The 24,423-nt window shown below is 43.4% G+C and overlaps 1 protein-coding gene across 4 annotated transcripts in view; it reads right to left on the bottom strand.

Moving 5' to 3' along the window:
* LOC110497903 (protein MTSS 2) overlaps positions 1–24,423 on the bottom strand; it is a 39,117-nt gene that overhangs the window by 3,209 nt on the left and 11,485 nt on the right. For 2 of the 4 annotated variants that reach the window (XM_021574379.3, XM_021574395.3), the window contains exons 4-10: positions 5,607–5,691; positions 5,394–5,485; positions 5,200–5,274; positions 3,144–3,301; positions 2,622–2,729; positions 2,032–2,262; positions 46–120 (exon numbers count right to left, since the gene is read on the bottom strand). In XM_021574379.3, coding sequence (XP_021430054.3) covers positions 46–120; positions 2,032–2,262; positions 2,622–2,729; positions 3,144–3,301; positions 5,200–5,274; positions 5,394–5,485; positions 5,607–5,691 — 824 coding nt within the window. The remainder of the gene's footprint in view (positions 1–45; positions 121–2,031; positions 2,263–2,621; positions 2,730–3,143; positions 3,302–5,199; positions 5,275–5,393; positions 5,486–5,606; positions 5,692–24,423) is intronic. The other 2 variants (XM_090209766.1, XM_090209780.1) reach the window with 1 other exon arrangement.

Raw genomic sequence — 24,423 nt, 5'->3', positions numbered from 1 at the left:
ACCGTAGGAAGATCCCTGGGGGCCACAATTCATTTGTGTACTAACCGCAGCGGGAGAGTTGCACTCGCTGACAGACTGGCAGGTTTCTGATGTCTCAGAAGAGGCTGAGCTGGTGGTCTTCTGGAGAAGGAGAACAAACAAACAAACAGAACATTTCTCTTTTGCCATGGAACCTTTATTTAACTCAGTTAAGAACGGGGCCCGAGGTGGAAGGGGTCAATGACTGCCCCCTGAACAGGGGTAGAACAACAGATTTGTACCTTGTCAGCTTGGGGATTTGAACTGGCAACCTTTCGGTTACTAGTCCAAAGCTCTAACCACTAGGCTACCCTGCCGCCCCTAATGAACTACCTTTCAGTGCATGCATTATAACATTGGCTGAAATAGTACTCACACACAACTACTTCATGTTTCTAAATTATTTCTTTATTCAGATGAAGGGTACTGCTATGGGATCCCCAATGGCTCTTAACTATGCTAAGTTGTATGTGGGTTACATGGAGAAACAGTAAATTTTCAAAATGTTTTCTTGACAAACATTATTTGGAAATGGTACATTGATCATATTTTTGTTCTATGGAGGGGTGATGCAAAACAGCTCCAGACAGCTTTCTTAACTCTTGTTCTGAGCATCTGAGATTTACTATGCAATCTGACACACGTCAAATCAGTATCCTTGATCTTCTGATATTGTGTGAGGATAATGTTCTATACACTGATCTTGACAGGAAATCTACTGATCGTAATAGTTTGTTGAGGGATGATAGTTGTCACCCGCTTCCCTTGAAAAGCAGTTTGCCCTACATCCAATTCTGTCGAATCAAAAGAATTTGCAAAAAACAATCAGATTTTGACAGAAATATGGCTGAGACGTAAAGAAAATTAAAGGAGAGGGGGTACAAAAATGGTCAGATTAATACTGCCATAGAGAAAATTCAAAACAAATCGAGACATGATCTCTTTTAAGGACAGTCTCGCAAAAAGAAGCATTCTTGCATTCTAACTACCAGCTAATCAAAGTGCTCTGAACAAATTAAGGGATTCATTCACAAACATTGCCACATTCTAAGATCCGATGACAGCATCTGTAATGTGTTTTCGGACCCTCCCTTGGTCGTATTCTCGTGGGGCAGAAATCTCAGATCAATTGGTAAACTCTGATTTACCACTCCAAAATACCCCTGCACCTCTATTTACACCTCTACCGGATGGAAACTACCAGTGCAATGGCTATGCTCAATGCAATGGCACTTACAAATGTAGATCCTTCAAACACCCCCAAACAGGGATACAGATCCCAATCAAAGATGTTATCACATGCTCCACTAAGACAGTTATTTATCTTATAACTTGTCGTTGTGGAAAAAATGATGTGGGTAAAACAAAGCGCAAATTAAAAGTAGGAATCTCGGAGCATCGTAGCACCATTAGGTGCAAAAACTCGACTTACCCAGTTGCAACACTTTTTGCTTTTGGAAGTGAACCACTCGATTTCATCCCTACATTATATTGGCAACGAACATGTCACCCTCAACAATTTATTGTTTAAACGAGAGGCTGCCTGGATCTTTAATTTAAAGACCCTTGCTCCCTTCGGTCTCAACGTAGACTTTGATCTGAAGCCATTCTTGTGATGATTGTGATTTTGCTGTTCACAGTAAATGTTTGTAGGCCTATGTAGCCAAATTGTATCTTTGATCGTACGCTATCATTCATGTTTTTTGTATGTTCTGTTTATATCTAAGAATTAACCATTGATATCAGGACACACCCGGCCATGATTACAGACGCCTGTGTGTGTCCTTTGACACTATATAAACTAGTGAACCGCATTGTTTGTCATTATACCCTGATGAAGACAGCTTGTCTGTCGAAACATTGGTTATAAAATTATTGCATCTGAGCTCCTAGAGTGTGCGGTTCTCCTTTTCTTTTTCTAGTGTTACCATACTCTCAAGTCTTGTTAATCAAGAACATGCCGGTGAACCTGGAGTGTAGTCTAGGGCCTGACTGACTCAGAGGTGTGCCTACCTGGCTGGTGATGTCAGAGGGCATGGGTGAGGGGGGCTTGGAATGGGTGTTGGCATCCTGAGAAATGAAGCCTGAGTCGTGGGAGGAGACACTGCTGAGGCGGTGGGCAGCGGAGCTGGGCATCTGGAGGATACTGCACATACTGCTCTTCCTGGAAGCAGCACTGCTGGGAGAGGAGGGAGGGGTCTGATAGGACCAACTGTAGTCTGAACCCTTCAAGTCCCCGATCACCTGAGGAGAGGAGGGAGAAGCATAGCACAACACACAGTTAGCACAAGCAAGACATACACTCAGTGTAGTTTTCAGACCTGAGATCTATTCACTAAACTCAGACTTTCATGTAAATCAGTCATTGGTGTCAATGGGAGGCTTGTGTAAAAATCAGAGTTAAATCTGAAGTCTGAATATCGTATTACCTATTTGACGTCAAGTTGATTGAATAACTCCAGGGTTTCTGTGTGTATGTGTGTTAATTGCCGCTGGTTATCTGTGTTTGCTCCTCGTTGAGCATGTGTGCTTGCATGATGAGTACATGTGTATGGACAGGAGTGTGTTTTGGGTTCAGGTATTTTGGAGAGTACTGTACGTACCTGCTCACTAGCCGGGGGCAGTTTGTGCGGGTCTTCAGTCAGCACTGTGAGGTCATCAACAATGGCCTGCAGGTGAGTGATCTCTCCCAGCATGGCTATCTCTCCATTCTGAGGATCAACAACAAGACCTTCTACTCAGCAACACACAGTCAAAGACAAAATAGATTAGCTGAAATAACTGTGACAAACTGAAATAACTAACATGAAAGCTGAAACACATCCCTGTATGTTCTACCCAGATTAAGCCCACTAAACAATCCTATAATAGGATGCAGTTTCCCCTAACACTAACCTATATTCCGTCAACATTTTCCATGTAATGGTTAATGGTACGATGACGGGAAGGTAAACAGATTCTAAATCTGTGCCTAAAAACAAGGCAACTTCTCCCCAGAGCCCACCCCTGGTATCTCAGCAGCCCTCCTCTCTCATCACCATAAAATATAGTCAGGCAAGTTTTTTCCACATACTGGTTAAGGTTCAGATATGGGGAGGGTAATCTGATCCTCGATCTATGCTCACCACCACAGGCTGCAGAAGATTGATGAAGGAACAGTAGCGCCCCCTCTCCTCTAGGAGGGCCCGGCGCACCGCCTGCTTCTCTGTCTCACCCATCAGCAGGTAGAGGTCACTGACGTCCTGCATGGCACTGTCCAGCTGGGGACGCAAGTTCCCCCGGCCTGAGGAGGGGTAGGGGGGTAAAGAGAGAAGAGGAGATAGAGGAGGGAATACGAGAAGAGGTAGAAGAGAGAGGGTCAGGGGATAGCAGAGGGAGGGGTCAATAGTGAGTGAAGGGGAACATGGTGCCAATGAGGGGCATTGGGTAAGATGGATTGAGTATGAGGATGAAATGAGAGGGGAGGGGGAAAAGAAAGACTGGTGATTATAACACTCTACTAAGTTTGACCGCCATTAAAAAACAACACTTCAGTGAAATTAAATGTGTCAGTGAGATTAGGACGAAACTACAGCACATACAGTTGAAGTCGGAAGTTTACATACACTTAGGTTGGAGTCCTCTGGTCTGATGAAACAAAAATAAAAATTAAAAATAGAACTGTTTGACCATAATGACCATCGTTATGTTTGGAGGAAAAGGGGGAACGATTGCAAGCCGAAAAACACCATCCCAACCGTGAAGCACGAGGGTGGCAGCATCATGTTGTGGGGGTGTTTTGCTGCAGGAGGGACTGGTGCACTTCACAAAATAGATGGCTTCATGAGGACGGAAAATTATTTGGATATATTGAAGCAACATCTCAAGACATCAATCAGGAAGTTAAAGCTTGGTCACAAATGGGTCTTCCAAATGGACAATGACCCCAATCATACTTCCAAAGTTGTGGGAAAATGGCTCAAGGACAACAAAGTCAAGGTATTAGAGTGGGCATCACAAAGCCTTGACCTCAATCCATAGAAAATTTGTGGCCACAACTGAATAACTGTGTGCGAGCAAGGAGGCCTACAAACCTGACTCAGTTACACCAGCTCTGTCAGGAGGAATGAGCCAAAATTCACCCAACTTATTGTGGGAAGCTTCTGACCCACTGGGAATGTGATGAAAGAAATAAAAGCTGAAATAAATAATTATCTCTACTATTATTCTGACATTTTAAAATAAAGTGGTGATCTTAACTGACCTAAAACAGGGAATTTTTACTAGGATTGAATGTCAGGAAAACTGTGAAAAACTGAGTTTAAATGTATTTGGCAAAGGTGTATGTAGACTTCCAACTTAAACTGTGTGAGACCATGTGAGTCCTAAATGAGATCAGCAACAACCACTTGATATGGATGGAGGTCCTGAAATGAAAATGATTAACAAGCACAGGAAAATACAACACTGTGATGAAATATTCAGCTGCCATGTATGAGTCAGCCTTATGAAACATGGTGACATGACGACTAAGAGGGGTATGAAGAGGAGGAGGGACAATAACAGTGAGGGAGGAATATTAGGAGACACCAGTATCAGACAGACACAACACTACGGGTAAGATGGTCACACATAATGCAGTGATGATGCACACACATTCACACAGACACACACCGGACAACAACTAGAATATTATCAGGAAATGCCTCATGCAATGCATATAAGAACGTGAGAACAGCACACATACCTAAAAGCTCTACATCAGGGGAATAGGCCAGCGAGGGGGCAGAGGAGTAGACAGATAGGTAGCATGGGTGGAAAGAGGAAAGTTGGGGGGGGGGGGTCAGAGACAAAAAGCTCAATATAAGAGTTGGCACTGTCATCGTTGTAAGCATGGAAATAGATAAAAGCAGGACTTGCTGTTGTAAACATAAACCTTTGATTTTTTTGACTCCTCAAAAACGCTCCAAACTTTTTGAATAACACATTTCTGAATTACCCCTCATTGGAAACCCATGACAAAGAATTTCACATCCAGGGCACTAGGTGGTGCAATCTCCCAGTTAGGTGATGGTAACTAGCAGCACTATCAACATCCTCTATCTAAAGTCTACAGTCTGTTTTGGACAGTCGCTAATCAGTAGCCATTAGTTTCTAGAAGAAGCCAATCAGATCATGCTACAGGGTGCGGTTAGATGTTACCTTTCCTGGCTTTCTTTTGGAGCTTCATAGTGTCTGAGGACTTCCTCTTTATCTCCTGACGAGACCGCTTGTATTCTGAGGAGGAGAGGGACAATTCACTCTGGAGTTATGACATTTAATGGAGTTATGACTTACATTTGTCACAAAGTTCTTAAGCTTTGACCCCATAACGGCGGGGTTGTTCTGTTCCTCACCTTTGGCGTGGTCTTTGTCCAGCAGGTTAGCTGTCTTCTTCCATTCCTCTATCCTGTCCTGGAGAGGAGTGACTAGGCCTTCCATAAGAGTACTGGAAAGGAGAGGAAAGAAGAGGGAGAGTAAGGACAGGACTTGTATGACTTGTAGCACCATTAGCAATGCACAGAGATGTAGGGAGAGCAATTAGGCAAGGTTGAACATGGAGTACATACTTGGTGAAGTGGCGTAATTTAGTCTCAATGCTGCGGTGTCTCATGCACATCCTGGTCAGAGCTGAACCAATGTCCCTGGTGCCACCTGGAGAGAGGAAAATGACTGGTTCTATTAGTATGGGTTTACACAACCACTGTGGGGAGGCATTGCATATTACAACAAGGGACCCTAGTCAGCTCAGCTTTTGCAGTTCTTTTCTCCAACGAAAATCTTTGAGGAATATGTCAAAAGTAATCAATCCAACATCTATAGGCTGCAGCCCATTCATCCTCAACATAATCTTGTATCTACTACTCTGGTCTGGACACCAACTACACCAATGCAATTTAATTGCATTCGGTGATTAAGTCACCCCACCCCACAACCCAGTAAATAACAGCTTGTCTGAGTTGCTGTACTACTTTTCCTCTCTTGTGTAATTAAAATGGGGTGTTAAGCACTGGCTGGCCCCAAGCTGCAGGCTCCAGTGGCTGCAGGCTCCAGCGGCTGCAGGCTCCACCGACTGCAGGCTCCACTGACTGCAGGCTCCACCGGCTGCAGGCTCCAGCGGCTGCAGGCTCCAGCGGCTGCAGGCTGCATCCTGGGTTTTTTCTCAGGGTACTGCAGTAATATCTGACAGTATTGACCCTGTTCTAATGCACTGATCCACAGAGGGATGATCGGGGGATGGTCGGGAGGGTCTCACATCATCACACACACACCCAGGTAGGCAGGCAGGCACACACACAAATGCATGAACGCACACACGCATACACACACACACACAAAGAAACACCAAAACATCTGCCAGACGAGGACTACCTCCGATGAAGTTTGATGTGTGTATGTGCAGGCATATGTTTGTATGAGTCTTGTTTGTGTAGACAGGTGAAGTGATTTACATAACAACCCCCCCCCCCCGCCCTTCCCAACTTCTCAGCCCTCTATCCTGAAGGAAAAAGGAGGGAACCCTGTAAGGGGATATCCCTCTATTCTTCCCCAGCCTGCTCTGCCTTTCCTGTTCTCTCTGTGTTTCCTAAACACCATTCTTACAGGGGAGCGAGGAGAGACCGGCTTGAACCTGTCTGTCCATGAGAAAGGCTCAACCTACCAGCCCTGGGCCTGCACACAGTTAAACTCTTTTAAAACTACTGTGCCAACCTGAACTGTAATGGCTCCCGGAACAATGGTGGATATGTAGCCAGGCCAGAGCATTACAGCTCGGCTCAGTTCAGTAGTTCTGAAAAGGCTATTAGAGGTAAAAAAAAATAAAAAAAAGAGTACAACTGCTGATATAACTGGGTCAAAACAAACATTATCTGACTGAGGAATACTGAAGATGGTTGCAAACAATGAAGAGTAATCTATTCCATTTGTATAACCAGAGACTATACTAAATCCTTGCTGAAACAAACTCATCATAAGACCAAGAATGATTCACAACACATTCCCCTAACTATTGACTTCAGTGCTCCTGGGACTACATGAAAAGCCTTCCACCTCACAGACCCTCCATCTCCCAAAGGCATCAGGGGTTTCCAGCCAGATGCTGGAAGGCTTTGGGGGATCCATGGATGTATCCACTGACAATCATGTGTGGATGGGATGATATGTGAGGGGAGTTTAGTCGTGTTGTGATTTCGCTTTTTCCTTCCCAGGTGACAGAAGTGGTGACTGAAAGGGGTAAAGGTGAGAGGTCAGAGGTTAGCCAGCTGAATCTCACCCACTGGGACAACAGAGGAATTGATATAGGGAACAGGGGGCATGTGAAGGTGCTTATAAACACCTATCTGTATTTATCTCTCCTGAAAGAGGTGCTGATTTGTAACATAACTACCTGTGTATTTGCATTCACCAATATCGCCAATTTTAGTGAAACTATGGATTGGACTCACCTCCCCATTCTGTCTAGTCTCTTTACAACTCTTGATGAATTTGATAATTATTTAAAGGATGTTTGGCCTTCAAATCAATGTGAATATGCCAGTATCACACACATACAGTTGAAGTCAAAGTTGACAAGGAGTCATTAAAACTTGTTTTTCAACCACTTCACAAATGTCTTCTTAACAAACTATAGTTTTGGCAAGTCGGTTTGGATATCTACTTTGTGCATCACACAAGTAATTTTTCCGACAATTGTTTACAGACAAATTATTTCACTTATAGTTAGTTCACTGTATCACAATTCCAGTGGGTCAAAACTTTACATACACTAAGTTGACTGTGCCTTTAAACAGCTTGGAAAATTCCAGAAAATGATGTCATGGCTTCAGAAGTTTCTGATAGGCTAATTGACATAATTTGAGTCAATTGGAGATGTATCTGTGGATGTATTTCAAGGCCTACCTTCAAACTCAGTGCCTCTTTGCTTGACATCATGGGAAAATCAAAAGAAATCAGCCAAGACCTCAGAAAAAAAATGTAGACTGCCACAAGTCTGGTTCAACATTGGGAGCAATTTCCAAACGCCTGAAGGTACCATGTTCATCTGTACAAACAATAGTACGTAAGAATAAACACCATGGGACCACATAGCCGTCATACCGCTCAGGAAGGAGACACATTTTGTCTCCTAGAGATGAACGTACTTTGGTGCAAAAAGTGCAAATCAATCCCAGAACAACAGCAAAGGACCTTGTGAACATGCTGGAGGAAACAGGTACAAAAGTATCTATATCCACAGTAAAAATGAGTCCTGTATCGACATAACCTGAAAGGCCGCTCAGCAAGGAAGAAGCCACTGCTTCAAAACCACCATAAAAAAGCCAGACTACAGTTTGCAACTGCACATGAGGACAAAAAGCGCACATGAGGACAAAAAGCGCACTCCTCTGGTCTGATGAAACAAATATAGAACTGTTTGGCCATAATGACCATCGTTACGTTAGGAGGAAAAAGGGAGAGGCTTGCAAGCCGAAGAACACCATCCAAACCGTGAAGCACGGGAGTGGCAGCATCATGTTGTGGGGGTGCTTTGCTTCAGGAAGGACTGGTGCACTTCACAAAATAGATGGCTTCATAAGGCAGGAAAATTATGTGGATATATTGAAACATCTCAAGACAATGACCCCAAATGGACAATGACCCCAAATGGACAATGACCCCAATCATACTTCCAAAGTTGTGACAAAATGGCTTAAAGACAACAAAGTCAAGGTATTAGAGTGGCCATCACAAAGCCCTGACCTCCATCCCATAGAAAATTTGTGGGCAGAACTGAAAAAGCGTGTGCGAGCAAGGAGGCCTACAAACCTGACTCAGTTACACCAGCTCTATCAGGAGGAATGGGCCAAAATTCACCCAACTTATTATGGGAAGCTTGTGGAAGGCTACCAGAAACGTTTGACCCAAGTTAAACAATTTAAAGGACATGCTAACAAATGCTAATTGAGTGTATGTAAACGTCTGACCCACTGGGAATGCGATGAAAGAAATGAAAGCAGAAATAAATCATTCTCTCTACTATTATTCTCACATTTCACATTCTTAAAATATAGTGGTTATACTAACTGACCTAAGACAGGGAATTTTTACTTGGATTAAATGTCAGGAATTGTGAAAAACTGAGTTTAAATGTATTTGGCTAAGGTGTATGTAAACTTCCGACTTCAACTGTATATATAATAATCTATAATCACACACTATTTATTCTTACAGTTTGAGTAGTTGGAGAACGATTTGGGTCACGGGAGGACAGTACATTTCTCATTTGGGACTTCAGCTGAAAAGGTTTAAGAAACCCTGACAGAGAAAATTCTTAAGCATAAATTTGTATACATTTAAGTATTGCACATGGAAATGTACACACAGAGACACACACACACACACACACACACACACACACACACACAGGACACACACACAGGGACACATACACAGGACACACACACACTTTCTCAGTGTTGCTCTTTCCACAACGTCTTTTCACTACAGGAGGCGTCCACAGCTGCAGATCAGCTCTAAAGAGTGATTTGGCAGGAGGAGGAACGAAGAAGGAGGAGGTGGATGGAGGAAGGAAGGAAGTAATGGACCTTTTATCTCTATAACAGACCTTCCCAATGTCACTGTCAGCCACACACACACATCCCCTCTCCATCCTAACCCCGTCCCTCATTCCCATCCACACCTGCCAGCTTCCCCTTCCCTTCCCCCCCAGAAGGGATCAGCTGACAGCTACATCCTGGAGGGGTCCTGTACAGCAGCCTTCCTGCATACTGGAGACCTGGCCCTGAGCGGACACGCTCTAGGCTCCACGCCTTGGAGTCCCACAGCCACCAAAATAGCCCACACCACAGGCCTTGCTGGAGCAGACACTGGGATAGCCTCAAACTCTCCCCTCACTAACGCCTGTCTAAAATGGATCCATCCAATGCAACGCACATTGAAGGGAATTGCCATTCTGGATGTCCTCAACACAGACAAAGTGGGAAATAACCATTACGCAAACCAGCTGTGTATAACAAAATGTAAGAAATAACAGCTGCCATCGTAAATAGTCACATCTCAGAGGTGGATGAACGTATAGGCACATACTCACACAGGTAGCTACATAGCTGTATACCACCATAGTAAAAGTGGTTGTGTACAGTATTGTTGAGCAGACCAGGCTCATAGACTGGTGAGTGGTTCCAGACCCAGACCTCTGGTCCTGATTATCCCCAGTGATCCTCAGGGGAGGGGAATCACTACTTTAACAGGCTGGCTTTATAGGGGCTGCACTGGCCCCACCAGGAGCTACAGGACTAGAGCCAGGGGCCTCCATCATCGTCTTCAGCATGGTCTGTGCGTGTCAAATCTAATTTTATTGGTCGCGTACATATATTTTGTAGATGTTATTGCGGGTGTAGTGAAATGCTTATGTTCCTAGCTCCAACAGGACAGTAATACATAACAGTACAAAACAATACACGCATATCCCAAAAATTAACATAAATGAAGAAATATAGAAATATTAGAAAGAGCAATGTCAGTCTGATGGTATGTATAGAACTTATTGACAGTATATGAATAGAAAAGTTGTGTACAGCAGTAATTATCAGACCCCTTGACTTTTTCCACATTTTGTTATGTTACAGCCTTATTCTAAAATGGATTAAATCTCTTTTTTTCTCATCAATCTACACACAATACCACAATAGCAAAGCAAAAGCAGTTTAAAAAAAAAACATTTCTGCTCATTTATTAACAATTAAAAACTGAAATATCACATTTACATGAGTGTTCAGACCCTTTACTCATTACTTTGTTGAAGCACCTTTGGCAGTGATTACAGCCTCGAGTCTACTTGGGTATGACGCTACAAGCTTGGCACACCTGTATTTGGGGAGTTTCTCCCATTCTTCTCTGCAGATCCTCTCAAGCTCTCTCAGGTTGGATGGAATGTCGCTGCACAGCTATTTTCAGGTCTCTCCAGAGATGTTTGATCAGGTTCAAGTCTGGGGTCTGGCTGGGCCAATCACGGACATTCAGAGACTTGTCCCGATGTCTCTTGGATGTGTGCCTAGGGTCATTATTCTGTTGGAAGGTGAACTTGCACCCCAGTCTGAGGTCCTGAGCGCTCACCGTACGGACGGTGCCAGGTTTCCATCTGGGGGGAGCCCGTCAGGAAGTCCAGGATCCAGTTGCAGAGTCCTTAGCTTAGTGATGAGTTTTGAGGGCACTATGGTGTTGAACACTGAGCTGTAGTCAATTAGTAGCATTCTCACGTAGGTGTTCCTTTTGTCCAGGTGGGAAAGGGCAGTTTGGAGTGCAATAGAAATTGCATCATCGGTGGATCTGTTGGTGCGGTATAGAAATTGGAGTGGGTCTAGGGTTTCTGGGATAATGGTGTTGATGTGAGCCATGACCAGGCTTTCAAGGCACTTCATGGTTGCAGACGTGAGTGCTACTGGCCAGTAGTTATCTAGGCAGGTTACCTTGGTGTTCTTGGCCACAGGGACTATGGTGGTCTGCTTGAAACATGTTGGTATTACAGACTCGGTCAAGGACAAGTTGAAAATGTCAATGAAGACACTTGCCAGTTGGTCAGAGCATGCTCAGAGTACACGTCCTGATAATCCGTCTGGCCCTGCGGCCTTGTGAATGTTGAGATGTTTAAAGGGCTTACTCGCATCGGCTACGGAGAGCGTGACCACACAGTCGTCCGGAACAACTGATACTCTCATGCATTCTTCAGTGTTGCTTGCCTCGACGTGAGCATAGAAGTTATTTAGCTCATCTGGTAGGCTAGTGTCACTGGGCAGCTCGCGGCTGTGCTTCCCTTTGTAGTCCATAATAGTTTGCAAGCCCTGCCACATCCGACTAGCATCGGGGCCGGTGTAGTACGATTCAATCTTAGTCCTGTATTGACACATTGCCTGTTTGATGGTCGGAGGGCATAGGAGGGCATAGCGGGATTTCTTATAAGAGTCAGAGTCTCGCTCCTTGAATGCGGCAGCTCTACCCTTTAGCTCAGTGCAGATGTTGCCTGTAATTCATGGCTTCTGGTTGGGGTATGTACGGTTACTGTGGGGACGATGTCATGGATGCACTTATTGATGAAGCCAGTGACTGATGTGGTGTACACCTCAATGCCATCGGAAGAATCACATAACATATTCCAGTCTGTGTCAGCAAAACAGTCCTATAGCTTAGCATCTGTGTCATCTGACCACTTTCTTATTGAGCGAGTCACTGGTACTTTCTGCTTTAGTTTTTGCTTGTAAGCCGGAATCAGGAGATTTGTCAAATGGAGGGCGAGGGAGAGCTTTGTACGTGTCTCTGTGTGTGGAGTAAAGGTGGTCTAGAGTTTTTTTTCCCTCTTGTTGCACATGTAACATGCTTCTAGAAATGAGGTAAAAACGGATTGAAGTTTCCCTGCATTAAAGTCCCTGGACACTAGGAGCGCCGCCTCTGGGTGAGCATTTTCTTATTTGCTTATGGCCTTATACAGCTTGTTGAGTACCGTCTTAGTGCCAGCATCGGTTTGTGGTGGTAAATAGACAGCTATGCAAAACATAAATAGTGTGGTCTACAGCTTATCATGAGATACTCTACTTTAGGCAAGAAAACCTTGAGACTTCCTTAATATTAGATTTCGTGCACCAGCTGTTATTGACAAATAGACACAGACCGCCACTCCTTGTCTTAACGGAGGCAGGTGTTCTATCTTGCCGATGGACAGAAAATCCAGCCTGCTGTATGTTATCCATGTCATCGTTCAGCCACCACTCAGTGAAACATATGATATAACAGTTTTTAATGTCCCGTTGGTAGGATAATCTTGATCGGAGCTCATCCATTTTGTTATCCAATGATTGCACGTTGGCTAATAGGACTGAAAAGGCAGATTACTCACTCACCGTCAGATCCTTACAAAGGCACCCTGACCTACGTCAATGATATCTCTGTCTCTTCTTAATGCAAATGACAGGGATTTGGGCCTTGTCTGAAGTAAATCCTTTGCGTCCGACTCATTAAAGAAAAAGTCTTTGTCCAGTACGAGGTGAGTAATCGCTGTCCTGATATTCAGAAGCTCTTTTCGGTCATAACAGGCGGTGGCAGAAACAATATGTACAAAATAAGTTACAAATACCACGAAAAAAACACACACAATAGCACAATTGTTTGGGAGCCCGTAAAAGGGCAGCCATCTCCTCCGGCGCCATTCTTTTATGCACTTTCAACTGTGGGACCTTATCTCGACAGGTGTGTGCCTTTACAAATCATGTCCAATTTATTGAATTTATCACAGATGGACTCCAATCAATTTGTATTAACATCTCAAGGATGATCAACAGAAACAGGATGCATCTAAGCTCAATTTAGAGTCTCATAGCAAAGGGTCTGAATACTTATGTAAATAAGGTATCTGTTTTTTATTTTTCATACATTTGCAAAAATTTCTAAAAACCTGTTTTCGCTTTGTCATTATGGGGTATTGCGTGTAGATTGATGTGGGGAAAAAAATATTTTCTCAATTTCAGAATGAGGCTGTAACATTATAAAATGTTGAAAATGGGAAGGGCTTTGAAAACTTTCCGAATGCACTGTATATAGAATGGGCCTTGACTAGAATACAGTATATACATATGAAGTGGATAAAACAGTATGTAATCATTATTAAAGTGACCAGTGTTCAATGACTATGAACACAGGGCAGCAGTCTCTGTGACGTTGTATTATGATAGGAGACAGGCACAGGAATACTAAATTGTTTTTTACATTTCTCTACCCAAAATAGCGTACGTTATGAACATGACGGGAACGAAGCCCAAAACAAACATGTGTATATATATATATATATATATATATATATATATATATATATATATATATATATATATATATATATATATATATATATATACATACACAGTTGAAGTCGGAAGTTTACATACACCTTAGCCAAATACATTTAAACTCAGTTTTTCACAATTCCTAAATTGTAATCCTAGTAAAAATCCCTGTCTTAGGTCAGTTAGGATCACCATTTTATTTTAAGAATGCGAAATGTCAGACTAATAGTAGAGAGAATGATTTATTTCAGCTTTTCTTTCTTTCATCACATTCCCAGTGGGTCAGAAGTGTACATACACTCAATTAGTAGTTGGTAGCATTGCCTTTAAATTGCTTAACTTGGGTTAAATGTTTCTGGTAGCCTTCCACAAGCTTCCCACAATAAGTTGGGTGAATTTTGGCTCATTCCTTCTGACAGAGCTGGTGTAACTGAGTCAGGTAGGCCTCACACATGCTTTTTCAGTTCTGCCCACACATTTTCTAAAGGATGGAGGTCAGGGATTTGTGATGGCCACTCTAATACCTTGACGTTGTTGTCCTTAAGACATTTTGCCACAACTTTGGAAGAATGCTTGGGGTCATTGTTCATTTGGAAGACCCATTTGCGACCAAGCTTTAACTTCCTGACTGATGTCTTAAGATGTTGCTTCAATATATCCACATCATTTTCCATCCTCAGGATGCCATCTTATTTGTGAAGTGCAGCAGTCCCTCCTGCAGCAAAGCACACCCACAACATGATGCTGCCACCCCCATGCTTCACGGTTAGGATGGTGTTCATCGGCTTGCAGGCCTCACCCTTTTTCCTCCTATCATAACAATGGTCATTATAGCCAAACAGTTCTATTTTTGTTTCATCAGACCAGAGGACATTACTCCAAAAAGTACAATCTGTGTCCCCATGTGAAGTTGGAAACCGTAGTCTGGCTTTTTATGGCGGTTTTGGAGCAGTGGCTTCTTCCTTGCTGAGCAGCCTTTCAGGTTCAGAAGCTTCTAAAGCCATGATGTAATTTTCTGGAAATTTCCAAGCTCTTTAAAGGCACAGTCAACTTAGTGTATGTAAAGTTTTGACCCACTGGAATTGTGATACAGTGAATTATAAGTGAAATAATCTGTCTGTAAACAATTGTTGGAAAAATTGCTTGTGTCATGCACAAAGTAGATGTCCTAACCGACTTACCAAAACTATAGTTTGTTAACAAGAAATTTGAGGAGTGGTTGAAAAACGAGTTTTAATGATTCCAACCTAACAGTATGTAAACTTCCGACTTCAACTGTATATATATATATATATATATATATATATATATATATATATATATATATATATATATATATATATATATATATTATGATTATGATTTTTCAACGCTGATACCGATACTGATTATTGGAGGACCAAAAAGCCGATACCGATTACTCGGCCGATTTCTTTATTATTTTATTTGTAACAATGACATTTACAACAACACTTATTTTATCTTAATATAATACATCAATAAAAATCAATTTAGCCTCAAATAAAATGAAACATGTTCAATTTGGTTTAAATAATGCAAAAACAAAGTGTTGGAGAAGAAAGTAAAAGTGCAATATGTGCCATGTAAGAAAGCTAACGTTTAAGTTCCTTGCTCAGAACATGAGAACATATGGTGGTTCCTTTTAACAGGAGTCTTCAATATTCCCAGGTAAGAAGTTTTAGGTTGTAGTTATTATAGCAATTATAGGACAATTTCTCTCTATATGATTTGTATTTCATATACCTTTGACTATTGGATGTTCTTATAGGCAGTTTAGTATTGCTAGTGTAACAGTATAGCTTCCGTCCCTCTCCTCGCCCCTACCTGGGCTCGAACCAGGAACACATCGACAACAGCCACCCTCGACGCAGCGTTATCCATCGCTCCACAGAGCAAGGGGAACAACCACTCCAAGTCTCAGAGCGAGTGACGTTTGAAACTCTATTAGCGCACACCCCGCTAACTAGCTAGCCATTTCACATCGGTTACATCAGCCTAATCTCGGGAGTTGATAGGCTTGAAGTCATAAACAGCTCAATGCTTGAAGCACAGCGACGAGCTGCTGGCAAAACGCACTAAAGTGCTGTTTGAATGAATGCTTACGAACCTGCTGGTGCCTACCATTGCTCAATCAGACTGCTCTATCAAATCATAGACTTAATTATTACACAACACACAGAAATACGAGCCTTAGGTTATTAATATGGTCGAATCCGGAAACTATAATCTCAATAACAAGACGTTTATTCTTTCAGTGAAATAAGGAACCGTTCCGTATTTTATCTAACGGGTGGCATCCATAAGTCTAAATATTCCTGTTACATTGCATAACCTTCAATGTTATGTCATAATTACGTAAAATTCTGGCAAATTAGGCGGCCCAAACTGTTGCATATACACTGACTCTGTGTGCAATGAAAGCAAGAGAAGTGACACAATTTCACCTGGTTAATATTGCCTGCTAACCTGGATTTCTTTTAGCAAAATATGCAGGTTTAAAAATATATACTTCTGTGTATTGATTTTAAGAAAGGCATTAATGTTTATGGTTAGGTACAGTCGTGCAACGATTGTGCTTTTTTCGCAAATGCGCTTTTGTTAATTCATCCCCCGTTTGGCGAAGTTGGCCGTCTTTGTTAGGAAGAAATAGTCTTCACAGAGTTCGCAACAAGCCAGGTTAGCAGGCAATATTAACTAAATATGCAGGTTTAAAAATATATACTTGTGTATTGATTTTAAGAAAGGCATTGATGTTTATGGTTAGGTACACATTGGAGCAAGACAGTCCTTTTTCGCGAATACGCACTGCATCGATTATATGCAACGCAGGACACGCTAGATAAACTAGTAATATCATCATCCATGTGTAGTTAACTAGTGATTATGATTGATTGATTGTTTTTTATAAGATAAGTTTAATGCTAGCTAGCAACTTACCTTGGCTTCTTATTGCATTCGCGTAACAGGCAGTCTCCTCGTGGAGTGCAATGTAATCAGGTGGTTAGAGCATTGGACTAGTTAAAACTTCTTAGGGCTACAGTCCCGTTAACGGGATGATATGACAACAGCCAGTGAAAGTGCAGGGCGCCAAATTCAAAACAACAGAAATCTCATAATTAAAATTCCTCAAACATACATGTATTTTATACCGTTTTAAAGATAATCTTGTTGTTAATCCCACCCCAGTGTCCGATTTCAAATAGGCTTTACAGCAAAAGCACCACAAATGATTATGTTAGGTCACCACCAAGCCAAAGAAAAACTCAGCCATTTTTCCAGCCAAAGAGAGGAGTCACAAAAAGCGCAAATAAAGATAAAATGAATCACTAACCTTTGATGATCTTCATCAGAATGCACTCCCAGGAATCATAGTTCCACAATAAATGCTTGATTTGTTCGATAATGTCCATTATTTATGTCCAAGTAGCTACTTTTGTTAGCGCGTTAGGTACACATATCCAAACGCTTGTGCAGGTCCCGCATAACATCAGGCAAAAACTTCAAAAAGTTATATTACAGCTGGAAGAAACATTTCAAACTAAGTATAGAATCAATCTTTAGGGTGTTGTTATGATAAATCTTCAATAAAGTTCCAACCGGAGAATTCCTTTGTGTCTAGAGAAGCAGGTCGATATCATGAGAAATGCACGTGACCAGGAAATGGCTCTCCGCCAGTAACCTGACTCATTAAGCTCCTATTCAGGTCCACACCACAGTAGAAGCCTCATTCAAGTTTCTAAAGACAGTTGACATCTAGTGGAAGCCCTAGGAAGTGCAACTTCATCCGTATCCCACTGTGAATTCAATAGGGCCTGGGTTGAAAATAGACCAACCTCAGATTTCTCACTTCCTGTTTGAATTTCTTCTCAGTTTTTGCCTGCCATATGAGTTATGTTATACTCACAGACATCATTCAAACAGTTTTAGAAACGTCAGAGTGTTTTCTATCAAATACTACTAATAATATGCATATATTAGCAACTGAGACTGAGGAGCAGGCCGTTTACTCTGGGCATCTTTCATCTTTCATCCAAGCTACTCAATACTGCCCCTGCAGCCATAAGAAGTTAACTGTAAGGTTGCAAGATTGAATTCCCGAGCTGACAAGGTAAAAATCTGTCATTCTGCCCCTGAACAAGGCAGTTAACCCACCGTTCCTAGGTCGTCATTGAAAATAAGAATGTGTTCTTAATAAAGGATAAATAAAAGTGTAAAAAAAATGGCCAAATCGGTGTCCAAAAATACCGATTTCCGATTGTTATGAAAACATGAAATCGGCCCTAATTAATAGGCCATTCCGATGAATCGGTCGACCTCTAGCTGTAACCCAAACAAAGAGTGAGGTGTAAACCTCTAATAAATACACGGGACGAGACCCGTAATAACAATACATGGGATGAGACCCGTAATAACAATACACAGAACGAGAACCGTAATAACAATACTCGGGATGAGTATAGTCAGTGGTGTCAGTAGTCAGTGGTGACTATTAAACAAGCTGATGGCCTTGAGATAGCTGTTTTTCAGTCTCTCGGTCTCAACTTTGATGCACTTGTACTGTCTCCACCTTAGATGGTAGCGGGGTGAACAGGTCGTGGCTTGGGTGGCTGAGATTCTTGATGATCTTCCTGGCCTTCCTGTGATACCGCGTGCTGTAGATGTCCTGGAGGGCAGGTAGTATGCCCTCCAGGAGAGTCTGGAGAGTCCTGCGGTTGCGGATGGCCCAGTTGCCGCTAGCTAAAACCACTTGAGTGTTTTTTAGTGTGCTGACTGATAGGTTCTTCTTCTGTCAAACATCAATATGTTTATAGAGGCTGTTCAGCGGTAGATAAAGAACAGAACTTCCTCATTGTTATGCTCCCAGGAATGTCCGCCCCTTGAAGCAAGCACCAGTTAGCCTGGAGCTAGCCTCGTGCTAGGCCCAGCTCCCGACAATACCTATTTTGCCAATTGGCCTGGACCCCTTTAATTGCCGACACGGAGCCCTGCAGATCCATCACGACTGGTCTGCCGACGTAATCCGCCCGAGGGGGTTTCAACAGGCTCCTCCGTCACGATGTCCCCTGAAGACCCATCTGCTAGCCGCGGCCCGCTACCTGTCTCGAGCATATCGAACAGTTTTTGTTCTTTCTACCACATCTCCGGATTCCTACCGCAAGCTCTGAACCTTTACACCGGATCATCGCAGCTAGCTAGCTGCTTTCCAAGTGGCTACTCCTGGCTAACGTCTCTGTCCCGAAGGCAAGCACCAGTTAGCCTGGAGCTAGCCCTGAGCTAGGCTCACCTCCCAGGAAGCTGAAGATGTCCCTCAGCCAATTTCTTGGGCTACAATACCTATTTTGCCAATTGGCCTGGACCCTTTTACTGCCTACACGGAGCCCCGCCGATCCATCACGACTTGTCTGCCGATGTAACTATCAGAGGGGGTTTGACTCTTCCATCGCGACGTCCCCCTAAGGCCCTTCTGCTAGCCCCGGCCCGCTAGCTGTCTGAATCGCCATGTCTCCAGCTCGCCTAGCTACTCACTGGACCCTATGATCACTCAGCTGTGCATGCCTCTCCCTAATGCCATTATGCCTTGTCCATTGCTGTTCTAGTTAGTGACTGTCTGTCTTATTTCACTGTAGAGCCTCCCACCCTGATCAATAGGACTTAGTTCTACCTCCCACACATGCGGTGACCTCACCTGGTTTAAATGGTGTCTCTAGAGACAAAACCTCTCTCATCGTCACTCAATGCCTAGGTTTATCTCTACTGTATTCACATCCTACCATACAATGTCTGTACATTATGCCTTAAATCTATTCATCTGTGCCCAGAAACCTGCTCCTTTTACTCTCTGTTCCGAACGCACTAGACGACCAGTTCTTATAGCCTTTAGCCGTACCCTTATCCTATCACTCCTCTGTTCCTCTGATGTAGAGGTTAACCCAGGCCCTGCAGCGCCTAGCTCCACTTCCATTCCCCAGGAACTCTCATTTGTTGACTTCTGTAACCATAAAAGCCTTGGTTTCATGCATGTTAACATTAGACGCATCCTCCCTAAGTTTATTTTATTCACTGCTTTAGCACACTCTGCCAACCCGGGTGTCCTAGCCGTGTCTGAATCCTGATTTAGAAAGGCCACCAAAAATCCAGAAATTTCCAGTATAACCTTTTCCGACAAGATAGAACTGCCAAAGGGGGCGGAGTTGCAATCTACTGCAGAGATAGCCTGCAAAGTTCTTTCATACTACCCATGTCTGTGCCCAAACAAGTCGAGCTTCTACTTTTAAAAATTCACCTTTCCAGAAACAAGTCTCTCACCGTTGCCGCTTGTTACATACCACCTTCAGCCCCAAGCTGTGCCCTGGACACCATATGTGAATTGATTGCCCCCCATCTATCTTCAGAGCTCGTACTATTAGGTGACCTAAACTGGGACATGCTTAACACCCCGGCCATCCTACAATCTAAGCTAGATGCCCTCAATCTCACACAAATTATCAAGGAACCTACCAGGTACAACCCTAACTCCGTAACCATGGGCACCCTCTTAGATATCATCCTGACCAACTTGCCCTTTAAATACACCTCTGCTGTCTTCAACCAGGATCTCAGTGATCGTTGCGTCATTGCCTGCTTGCGTAATGGGTCCGTCGTCAAACGACCACCCCTCATCACTGTCAAACGCTCCCTAAAACACTTCAGCAAGCAGGCCTATCTAATCGACCTGGCCCAGGTATCCTGGAAGGATATTATCCTCATCCCGTCGGTAGAGGATGCCTGGATGCTCTTTAAAAGTGCTTTCCTCTCCATCTTAAATAAGCATGCCCCATTCAAAAAATGTAGAACTAAGAACAGATATAGCCCTTGGTTCACTCTAGACGTGACTGCCCTTGACCAGCAAAAAACATCCTGTGGCGTTCTGCATTAGCATCAAATAGCCCCCGCGATATGCAACTTTTCAGGGAAGTCAGGAACCAATATAATCAGTCAGTTAGGAAAGCTAAGGCTAGTTTTTTCAAACAGAAATGTGCATGCTGTTGCACTAATTCCAAAAGGTTTGGGGACACTGTCCATGGAGAATAAGAGCACCCACCTCCCAGCTGCCCACTGCACTGAGGATAGGAAACATTGTCACCACCGATAAATCTCAGATAATTTCAATAAACATTTTTCTAAGGCTGGCCATGCTTTACCCCTAGCTACCCCTACCCCGGCCAACATCTCAGCACCCCCTGTAGCAACTTGCCCAAGGCCCCTGCTTCTCTTTCACCCAAATCCAGACAGCTCATGTTCTGAAAGAGCTAAAAAAAATCTGCATCCCTACAAATGATCTGGGCTAGACAATCTGGACCATCTCTTTCTAAAATTATCCGCCGAAATTGTTGCAACCCCTATTACTAACCTGTTCAATCTCTCTTTCGTATCGCCTGAGATCCCCAAAGACTGGAACGCTGCCGCGGTCATCCCCCTCTTGAAAGGGGGAGACACTCTAGACCCGAGCTGTTATAGACCTATAGCCATCCTGCCCTGCCTTTGTAAAATCTTCGAAAGTCAAGTTAACAAACAGATCCCCAACCTTTTAGAATCCCACCGTACCTTCTCCACTATGCAATCTGGTTCCCGAAGCTGGTCATGGGTGCACCTCAGCCACGCTTAAGGTCCTAAACGATATCATAACTGCCATTGATAAAAGACAGTACTGTGCAGCCGTCTTCATCGACCTGGCCAAGGCTTTCAACTCTGTCAATCACCGCACTCTTATAGGCAGACTCAATAGCCTTGGCTTCTCAAATGACTGCCTTGCCTGGTTCACCAACTACTTCTCAGATAGAGTTCAGTGTGTCAAATCGGAGGGCCTGTTGTCCGGACCTCTGGCAGTCTCTATGGGGGTGCCACAGGGTTCAATTATCGGGCCGACTCTTTTCTCTGTATATATCAATGATGTCGCTCTTGCTGCTGGTGATTCTCTGACCCACCAAATCACTAAAGCTGGAGTCTTATATCTCCCTTTCTAACTTTAAGCATCAGCTTTTAGAGCAGCTTACCGATCACTGTACCTGTACACAGCCAATCTTTAAATAATACCTCACCCCCATATTATTACTGACCCTCCAGTTGTAAATGAGAACTTTTTCTTAACTGGCCTACCTGGTTAAATAAAGGTGAAAATAAATAAATAAATAAATGTAAGAAATAGGAATCTTATCCAGCTAGTTAGCTATGGAAATATCCTAGTGCAAAAGATTAGTTTCTTCCAGCACAAACTTCAAAGGATTACGTTGTTACACCTCACGTTGGCACCTTTGCCAAGCAGTGACCGCTGACGATAATCAGACTGATTTGAACACAAGCTCTTCCCTTTACCCACTCTCACCCCTTTTTTTTTAAGAGGTTCAGAGAGCAAGCTGGCAGAGATACAGCGGAGGCCATTGAATAGATGAAAGAAGATGGGGAGGAGGAGAAGATAAAAGAGGCAATAGACTGAGGATGGGCTGACGAGTGATGGGATAAGGGGACAACGGAACTGGTCCACTGCAGGTGCAGCCATGGATGCCAGGTTTTTCAATGTATGTGTGCGTGTGCACGTGCGTCTATCTATCATCTGTCTGCCTGCCAGCCTGTCTGTCTTTGTGAGACTCAGGCCACCTTATGGCCCAGGTTATGGCCCATAAGTTATTAACAGACTATACAGTTTCACAACCAACAGATTCCACAACCTCCAGTGTGGTGTGGACTATGCAGTCAATAACACCCTCTGGACTGTATTAGGATGATGGACAGGAGGAGGAAGAGGAGGAGGTAGAGATATTTACTGCTGAAGGAGCTTCCTGCCTTGGGACATAAGTGTTGCTAAAAATAATCCTGTCTGTGTCTGTCTCTCTTTTTTCCAGATGTGCTTTTCATCAGGGAGCTACGCAGGAGAAAAACACCACGTTTTACGAGACAGAGGAAGATAGAAAGAGAGAGAGAAGGAAAGAAAAAGAAAGAAAGAAAATAAGAGAGTGAAAAAGTGACAAAAGAGAGAGGGAGACAGAGGAGATGTATAGGCCTATTCCCCAGACTGTTTTTCCAGAGCACGGAGCGTTGCCATAGAGCTGACCGTCAGGGACACCCTGACCTAAGGGAGTGATGCTGGAAGGACCCACCACAGTCTACAGTCACTGGATCACAATCAGATGCGATCCACCAGTGTGTATAATATTATAGACTCTCATTGTTTTCACTAATGTTTTTGAGAAACTGATGTCTGTCTTACGTATCGTTCTAGTTGAACATTAAAAGGTTCCTCACTCTAGTCTCGAACAACAAGTAGCCTTCCAGTCTCACTCTCTGTGCTCCATCCATGTGCCCTTCCTCCATTGTCTTGTTTTCAAGGTCAATTTCACTGTGAGCAGATTGGGTAATACTGTAGATATCACCCATGAAGATATGTCTGCCTCCACCTCTTAAAAGGATTATTTGGGAATTTGGCAATGAAGCCCTTTATCTACCATTTTTATATCTCAGCATGCAGTTTGAAGGAAGATGCTAACAAGCTTAAGCGCAATTGCTAACTAGCGTTAGCGCAAAGACTGGCAGTCTATGGTAACCAGTGGAGGCTGGTGGGAGGAGCTATAGGAGGACAGGCTCATTGAAATGCCTGAAATGAAATAAGTGGTTTCAAACATATGGAAACCATGCCCGACTCCGTTCCATTAATTCCATTCCAGCCATTCCTGTCCTCCTATAGCTCCTCCCACCAGCCTCTTCTGACGGCAACAGGAAGCATGCCAGCTGTTGCCATAGATTTTCCAAACATTGCGTTAACGCTAGTTTGCAAAACTACCTCTAACTTCCTTCACACTGGACGCAGAGACATAGAAATGGTATCCACAAGTCCATCTGCCTCTGGGGAAGTAGATAAATGGTTCTTGTCAAAATCCCAAAGTATCCCTTTAAGGGATCCCAATGGGATCTCCAAAGAGTCCTGCTAAACCGGTTGAGAAACACGCTCTTAACTCCATGATCCAAGCCGTATCTTTATTCCTTCACTCACTCTCTTCCCTCATTGCCTTAGTTTGCATTCTTTTCTCAGTCCCTCTTTCTCTCCCATTTGTTTTCCCTCTCCTGCTATCCCTTGCTCCCCTCCACCCGGTCCTTACAGGATAAAGCTGAACACAGTGTTCTCCTCAACTCTCATGTTTGTCTTCTTTGCTCGGTATTTGCCTGCAGAGTGTTCCTTACACAGAGCCAAGAGAGACTTTTTTTCTTCTCCTTCTATAGTATTATTCTCCTCTTCCCTCCATTCCTCCCGTTCTCTGTAGTAATAATAATCATTGGAATGGTTCATTTCGGGGTTTAGGAGGCGACCGCAGGTTAGCACAGGCCTTGAGGTTAATGCTTCTGAAAGCACATGGGAACTCAGAGCCACCACAGCCATGACAGACCGGCAGGCGGACACAGACGGACGGACAGACCGCTGTAACGATGGTGTTCATTCAAGACTCAAGAGCAATACAATACAATCAGTAGGAATAGCCTGCCATGGTGAAGAGCATCACGCAATAAC

Source organism: Oncorhynchus mykiss, chromosome 2 (genome assembly GCF_057628025.1).
Source record: "Oncorhynchus mykiss isolate SJ-2025 chromosome 2, ASM5762802v1, whole genome shotgun sequence".
In the NCBI taxonomy this organism is placed as follows: domain Eukaryota; kingdom Metazoa; phylum Chordata; class Actinopteri; order Salmoniformes; family Salmonidae; genus Oncorhynchus; species Oncorhynchus mykiss.
The sequence above is the reverse complement of the archived record's forward strand: the minus strand, read 5'-3'. Positions and strand labels throughout refer to the sequence as shown.